Source organism: Epinephelus moara, chromosome 22 (genome assembly GCF_006386435.1).
Source record: "Epinephelus moara isolate mb chromosome 22, YSFRI_EMoa_1.0, whole genome shotgun sequence".
NCBI lineage: Eukaryota > Metazoa > Chordata > Actinopteri > Perciformes > Serranidae > Epinephelus > Epinephelus moara.
The window spans coordinates 29,624,014-29,632,286 of NC_065527.1; the positions used below are offsets into that span (position 1 = coordinate 29,624,014).

The 8,273-nt window shown below is 39.9% G+C and overlaps 2 protein-coding genes across 2 annotated transcripts in view; one reads left to right on the plus strand and one right to left on the minus strand.

Moving 5' to 3' along the window:
- The window catches only part of LOC126383966 (major histocompatibility complex class I-related gene protein-like), an 8,845-nt gene extending 8,449 nt beyond the window's left edge, over window positions 1-396 (minus strand). Inside the window, exon 1 of the mRNA XM_050034760.1 lies at window positions 283-396. Within this exon, the coding sequence (XP_049890717.1) occupies window positions 283-331 (49 nt within the window). The 5' untranslated portion in view covers window positions 332-396. The remainder of the gene's footprint in view (window positions 1-282) is intronic.
- Window positions 1-8,273, plus strand: part of LOC126383951 (gastrula zinc finger protein XlCGF26.1-like) — a 141,124-nt gene that overhangs the window by 35,030 nt on the left and 97,821 nt on the right. The window lies entirely within an intron of this gene.

An 8,273-nucleotide genomic window follows, 5' to 3' on the forward strand; every position in this document is an offset into this window, starting at 1 on the left:
ACACACACACACACACACACACACACACACACAAACACACGGAAAACCGGACATTATCGTCAGTTTATAAAAACCCCCCGGACGGAACGTGAAAAGTGGACATGTCCGGGCAAAAGAGGACGTTTGGTCAGCCTAAAGTGAAACTAAACAAGTGTGTCCTGGAGCTACGCAGTAACAGAATAAAAACAAAATACAGAGCCCAGCGGAAAGTGAAGCAAATATTCACGGTGTGATCTCACCTGATGACGGAAAGTGAAGCAAATATTCACGGTGTGATCTCACCTGATGACGACACGTGACACAAGAGAAGCGGCAAAAGTAGATTTTTCATCTTGTTTTGATGAAGAAGTGACCGAGCTGGATCAGCTGTTTGTTCTGCTTTTTCCTGGCACTGGGAGGAGTGCGGAGGTATATTGGGGCCAAATGTTTTGTACTTGAAAAAAATAAAATTTGAAACTGAAAATTCAAGTTGTGATCTTGAATTTTGAAAAATACAAAATAGAAATAAGTTTACAAAAAGTTTTTTCAGGTTAAATATAATTATGATTCACTCTGTTTATTATTTTGAATAAATTATTTATTTTCATTTTCCCCTTTATATATTTAGTTAGGTATTTGAGATCCTATTTCTTTCAGTTGCACATTTTATCTTTTCAGATTCAGATCTTAGTTTTTACAGTTTCAAATCTTTTTTTCACGGTTTCTGTGGTAACGATAAACAAACCATCTGGTATGGCCCTGGCTAGTTGTTGACCAGTTTCGCGAGTCCTGGTGAGTTCATATCACAAACAGATGCATGGTGTGAGTGCGAGTGCGTTAGCCCTATGCTTAACTTCCAGCTTTGCCAATTCACCACTTAAAGTCGTCAGAAACATTGTATGTTGTCACAACACTACCTCTCATTTTGAACATTTCTCAACATGTGTGCTGGCTCCAGCAGTTGGGCCTGCTGAACCGGGCGCCATCATTGCAAGACTGTATGGCTCTCCATCATTGCCAGCAGACACTGCACTGCGTTGACAGTGCTACGTGAAAATCGGAAATTTCAGCACTTAAAGTGTGGCTGTTGAAGTGCACAATAACACAGATAACAATATTAACAACAACAATAAAACAGAGTTAGCCATACAGGATATTTGTGCATGCCGTGCAAATGGAAGTTTGTCACTGACATCAGTTTTGTCACTGCCAATCACACGTGTAGCCTATATAAAGTGTTGAGTTGAATTGGTTTAGTTCCTACGTTCCCTGAAGGCAACGTGATAGGGGAAGGTTGCTAGCCTTTTTGTTTAGCTGTCTGTCATGATTCCACACCCCTCTCAGTTGATGCCACACCTCCACACTAGATCGGGGCCAAAAGTCTAAAACTGAAAAAGAAAGATCTGAAAGTGAAAAAAGATTTGAAACTGTAAAAAATAAGATCTGAATCTGAAAAGATAAAATGTGCAACTGAAAGAAATAGGATCTCAAATATGTAAATATATGAAAGTGAATCATAATTATATTTAACCTGAAAAAACTTATTGTACACTTAGTTTTATTTTGAATACATTGATGTATTTTTCAAAATTCAAGATCAAAACTTGAATTTTCAGTTTCAAATTTTAATTTTTTCAAGTAGGCTACAAAACACTTGGCCCCAATATAGCTCCATAGAGGACAGAGGGTCTTCTCCTTCTTCTTTTACGTTTTATGGAGGGTGGCAACCAGCGTTATGGTGCATTACTGCCACCTACTGTGTTGGAGTGTGAACCACAGTTATTTATCCACAAACACACACACACACACACACACACACACACACACACACACACACACAGAATAAATAAATTCTCTTAAGAAGTTGAAACGTCTCTGTTCTGACGCAACTAAATTAGGGACTGTACGGAATTTATTGGGGGGGGGACTAAATCTCCTGTTTCATAAAAGAAAAGAGAGAGAAATAAAACTCAGTAGAACTTACAAAAAAACAATGCACAGACTGTAGAGATGCAAATTAACGTGGATGATCAAAGTCAACAAGGAAATAGGTAGGTATAAGGTTTTCTCTTAAACTGAAAAGAAATAACGTTGGTGTTAAGTGCCCATAACAAGAACCACAGAAACACATAAGACAAAAACATAAAGAACATAAAGACAATTCCACTTCAGTTTGCCTATAAACCAAAACGCAGTGTAGAGGATGCAAGTCTCATACTTTTGGACACTGTTGCTAAAAATCTGGACTCTGCACACTCACACACTAGGATTTTATTCATGGATTTCTCTTCTGCTTTTAATACTGTAAACAATAACAACTTCCAGCATTGCCTCTCTGACCTTCAGGTTCACCCGACACTGATTTTATGGATGAAGAGTTTTTTACTGGGCAGACCACAGCAGGTGCTTTTAAATGATTTTAAATCCAGTAAGCTGGTTTTAAACACGGGACTTCCCCAAGGCTGTGTTTTATCCCCCCTTCTCTTCTCTGTTTACCAACAGCATCACCTGTAGCAGTGAAGGAATGACACTTTTTAAATACATGGTTGACATGGCCCTGGTGGCACACCTGCCTGGCACTGATGCTCTGCCCCTTTACCAGCAGGCGGTCAACAACCTGTTACAAACATTTGTTGGGTACTCACTGGAGCTCAACATCACAAAGACCAAGGAGCTGTGTTGTGGGGGCAGAGACAAAACAGCATCGCCCCTTTTCCAACCACTCAGCATCCAGGGTCAGCTGGTGGAGCAGGTTCAGACTTTTAAATACATTTTTTTGTTATTCGTCTTTTTTTTTTTTACATTATTGACTTTTTTCCAGGTTTGCCTAATTTGTCTGGAGTCTTTTCCTACTGATGTCCTCCCATCTCGTGCGAGTAGCCTACATGTTGTGATGGGTAAGAAGTCTGACTAACAGATTTATGTAAAAGATGGAAAGTAAAGACTGTTTTGAGTGGAGTGAAGAACATGTGTAAAGTGTGTGACCCCTAACTGAGTATTGTTATGTGCTGTGAATGCTCTTGTGCCTGTTTTTTTTTTATAATATGCTGTAATGTTTCAGCTCTGGTGGTTGCATCAGAGCATGTGCTGCACCTGTGTAACTGCAGTAGAAATCCTATCAGAGCTAAATACTATTTTGGGTTTTGATTGATGAGCATGATATGCAGGAAGGTATTATGTAAAAGATAATCAGCACCCATGTGATCATGATTTGTCTCTGTTTCCAAGTAACAGGTACATTTGTTGTCATAAGAATGGGCGTTGCTGACCACAGTGAACCAGGCAGGGGAGAGGAATTGCCGGGACCTCCAGTTCCACAATTTCCAACACCAGTGTCAGCAGGTAATTTATCCTGAACAATAACTGCCTCCAAAATATCACTGTTTAGACAACAAATTTAGTCTAACTCTGTGACAGTGATATGAATATATCATTTGGAGGTTCCTTTGCACCAACCTCCCCTTTTTCTTCTTTATTTCTTTAAATTACATTTTCAGCATGGGTGAATGAAATAGACCCCCGGAGAGTGTGTGAGTTGTTCCGAGAAGAACTGCTGCACCGTAAGGCCGAATTCCCACATCTCGTTCTGTCACTCGACATGTTTGATGCAGAAGAACAGGACATCTCATTGATTTCATTCTATAAACAACATCATGTTAACTGGGCTGCTCCATTGAAGTGCAAGCTGAGAGGTATTAATAACAAGTGCACCTTTTTTTAATTATAGATGGTCATGTGGAATGAATTTAGACAGTTTTTTACTTTAAATCATGGGAGTTGAGTGCATGTTCCTTAATCCACAGAAGACAGACTGTGTTTTAAATATATATTGGATATCATCTGGTTGATTGTACTTTTCATCTGAGATCATCTTAATTTTCAAGGAGATGCAGCAGTTGGCGAAGGTGTCAAAAGACATGTTTTGTCAATGGCCATGCAGAAACTCAAGACTGGCTTCTCTATAAATTTAGGTTTGTATGTGTAGAGAGTGTGCACATTACCTTCTGTAAAAATATCTGCCTTTTTCAACATGTAATTGCACTGTTGATTGTAGCCTATTCCTTTGACACTCATTTTATCAAATGGCAAAATAGTGTTGACATGTAAACACTCAGCTTCATTTAGATAAAACTCCAAAGAGTGAGTTTTGGTTTTTAACTGTGATCATGCATGTTTTCAAACAGTTTGACTTACATGTGATGGCATTAGACATAGATATACTTTATTGCTCCCATGGGGAACTTTGACTTGGACTCCAGTAAGCTAGACCTGTTGACATCCATGGGCACCCAACAGTAAACAGATTATATCAAAGATCACACAGAACACGAAAGATCACGAAATATATAATACAGAAAAAGCATCCATGAGGAATCAATGAGTCCATTTGTCTATCCTGCAGCACAGCCTCTGTTACCTCTGCTAATTTTACGCTATTTAAATGTTAAACTAATACAGGCACAAAGGAGTTCTTAAACTGATTCATTTTACACCTCTGCGCTAGTGCACTCTGCCTGACATGACAGTAAAAGTTCATACTTTGAGTACAGAGTGTGAGATGGAGAAAAGAGGATTCTGATTACCTGTTAAAATCTACACTGATCTCTAAATACCTTTTCTCCTTTTTTTTAGTAAGGCTCTGCTGCTCTTACAAACATTTTTGAAGGGGAAAAAGAACATTGGGTTCCCTTTTCTTTCCTGCATGGTGGTATCTGTTTATCAGGACTCAGTTTGCCTGTGGTGACTCTGTTGACTGGTGGGAGCACTGACGCTGCAAGACTGTCCTGATCTTGATCATCGTGAAACTATTGGTTTTGTGAGTACCACTCATTCATGGCTTAGTCCTGGGATCTTTGGATTGATTGATGTGAGTTGCAAAGCTTTTCCTGTCCTTGTATTTACTCCAGATTTTGGCTGTTTATATTGTACCTTTATAGATATCTTTGCACATCATTCTTAAATTATTCCTTTTTGTGAATGTGTACCTGATTTAGCTCAGGAAAGCAGAACTTGCTGCAGCAGAAACCACCTGTGTGACTGATCTTTGCCTGTCCTGGGATCTTCCTATTCCAACCTCCACCAATCATGATTGGCTGTTCCCGGAACGCCTTACACATGCAATAAGCATTTCATAAATTACCTCATTGAAACAATATGTTAACATGACTGTATAACCAATTGCGATGTCTAATGGTGGTGGGTTGTGGAACTAGTGTCACATCTGTGACTTACTAAAGTAGTACTTCAGTATAATGTTTGCCCTTTGTCCTGTCACATCTGTTTGCAGGTACTTCGCTGTGTCAAGCAGCCTATTAAACAGATCCGGAAAGGCCTTAAAGAAACAGGAATCTAGCCACTTCAAAAAGGCCAGACGTCCATCCCATAATTTTCCCGAGAGAGGCGAATGAGGAGCTTAACTCACAGGTAAACTCCCTCATGTCTATTGGATTTATATCATTGCTGGGATTCGATTGCAAAGACTTTAATTTGTTTGGTCTGTTACAGATGTGTGTAAATCTATAAACACATCTCTACATCCCACAGCTGCTTCAATCTTAAAGGGATAGTTTGGATTTTTTGACATGAAGTTAAATGACATACTCATGAGCAGTGTTGTGCATCAACAGCGACTTTTCCCCTACTGTGTCCTGTGAGCAGAGTTCTGGCCTGGTTCTGGTGTTGAATTAGGTGGTTCTGGCTAGTTTGCTGGGGTCACAAAAATAAAACTTTTTGCTTCCAAAAGCAATATGCGCTCAAAATAGTAATATATTTGCATCAAAAAAACGTTGTCCGTAAAAAAGTCAGACCTCACAATCACTTGGCGCTATTTACTCTCCCTTCGTATCACTGCGCGCTGCTGCCTGTTGACAGCTGCGCACCTTCTATCAGCTGTTTGACGGTCGAATCGTTGATGTAAACATGTCGAACTACGAAGAAAGCGATGAAGACATTCCTTTTAACATAGAGCCAAAGGGATACCTTTATGAACCTGAATATACAGATGCCGAACTTCGTCAGATGGAGTTAGAATGGGCAGAGAGAGAGAGGGAGGACAGAGAAGCGGTCCAAGCCGAAGTTGGGGCAACAGTGGTAGCTGCAAGAGACAGGGTAGGCGACAAATGGTGGTGCACTTGTTCCAAGTGTGAACTAATGCCGACGGAGGTGGAGAGCTACTGCTGCCACGAATGGGAACTTGTGATGCCACAGATGCAAAATCTCTCTATATCCGATGAGGAGGCCAGTGTACCAGCTTCTGACTGCATCACTCACCATCAAGACTTTCCCGCAATCCTGAATGATGGTGTCTTGCAGACCTTTTTCCACATTCCCAAAGTCGACTGGAAAAAGCGACCCAGGCCAGCTGGACCTGATGGTCAGCTGTCGTCAGAGTAAGTGTTGACTATCTCTTATAAGAAAGTTATGGAATTCATTAGAAGTTGTGCAGGTTTTTTGGTAGCTGAATTTTACTACTTGGTACGTGGTGGTGACCAATTATAAAATTGTATATGTCCTATTAGGGCATACTGTATTCATTAGTAGAATATGAGTGTAGATAATACTACACCAAACAGGCTACATATCATCAAGCATCCAAATAAAGTCATAATCAATCAAATGAGCAAAATAGACCACCGCACACGAACAGACTTTACAGAAATTTTATTGTGAGCGAGCGACGCGTTTCGCCTGTAGGTTCTTCAGGTTCTCGCTCACAATAAAGTTTCAGTAAAGTCTGTCCATGTGCCGTGGTCTATTTTGCTCATTTGACTTTGCATTCCTACCTACCTGCACCTCACTATTACACCGGCTGTGCACGGGGAGATCTGTTTACACTCATAATCAAATTTATCTTGCAATTGTGCACTTTGCAGTTCATATACAGTATGCACAGACTTATCATGTTATGCTGTTTTGTATTTCAGACAGTACAGGCTGGTTGCCTATCGCATCGTAATAGAATGGGCCCTAAAAGGAGAGAAGCTTGGTCCAGGCAACAGGAGAGTTCTTCCCTCATGTGTGGTGGACCTCTTAAGAAAAACATATCCATCACCAAATGGACAATATGCAGGGTTCAAGGAGTCTGAGGAAGCACTGCATTTGTTTTAGATGTTTTAAACATAATAGTTTTCTAAGACATTTTGGACATTTTGTGTTACATTGACCATTTTTATTGAAAGTAATTTTTTTTAACAATATTTTGACAAAAAAAAAAACACAAACAGAAATGCACCACCTACGTAAGTTTTACTTGTTTCAGTCCTGTTTATTGCCAACATAATAAAACTAAGTTTGCTAAGACACCAGATGTGATGGTATTATTACTTATAAAATAATACAATAAACAGCAGCAGTCAGAAAGACCTCTTTTTAGCATGCTTACACATACATGTGGAAAACTCCAACATGCCCAGAAAAAATCTTTTACACCTTTTTTTCTTGTATATGGATTACAAAATAAATCAGGCAAGAGATTATAACATCTTGCCAAAAATATAAGGGAAGAGAGCATAAATAACTTGCATTGGATGCAAAAGGTTTAGACAGTAACTGAAGAGTACACCTCAGATAGTTCTGCTTTTATGTTTGGTAAACATGGGAGACCAAAACTATGACTTTCTCAGACTCAGACACCAGGTTTATCATCTGCATCTTTTGTTGGAAAACGTGATGCATGTTGTGCCACCAAGTCGTCTTTGTTTGGCTTTGTTGGCCGGTATGTTGACTGGAGGATGGATGTGGAACTGCTGATCTCCAAGCCTGACATTCTTATCAAGCCGCCATTGAATGACCTGCTGCACCAAGTCTTTTCTAAAACCCTGAGTTGTTGGCTCATAGAACTTCTGTAGAAACATAAATTTGAAGGTCTGGAGCTGGGCCAGAAAGCTCGCGACCTCGTTCCTTTCTTCTCGAACGGACTTTCGTTGTTTTCTATTAAATACCAAAAAACTCAAATACTCAGAGGTAAAAAATCACTGGAGACACGTAGAATCAGATGCAAGTGAGTTTTATTGTGCACGCAGGCATCAGCACAACACAACTCAATGAGTCAAACTCCGGAGCAAGACTGGAATGTCTTTGTTTGCGCACTCGCTTTTATTTTGAAGATTTCTGCTGAGTTTCCACTTTTTCTTTTAGTCCTTCCCCCTTGGAGCTGAAACATAACGGTGTCACATTTCTCTTGTCTCCCCCTGATGGCTGCTTTAATCCTTGCACTCATTCATAATAGTATTCCCCACTCTCCTTTTCTCCCTTGGAGCCAGTTCCACCGTATAATGTTTTTCTGGGCAGTCTAA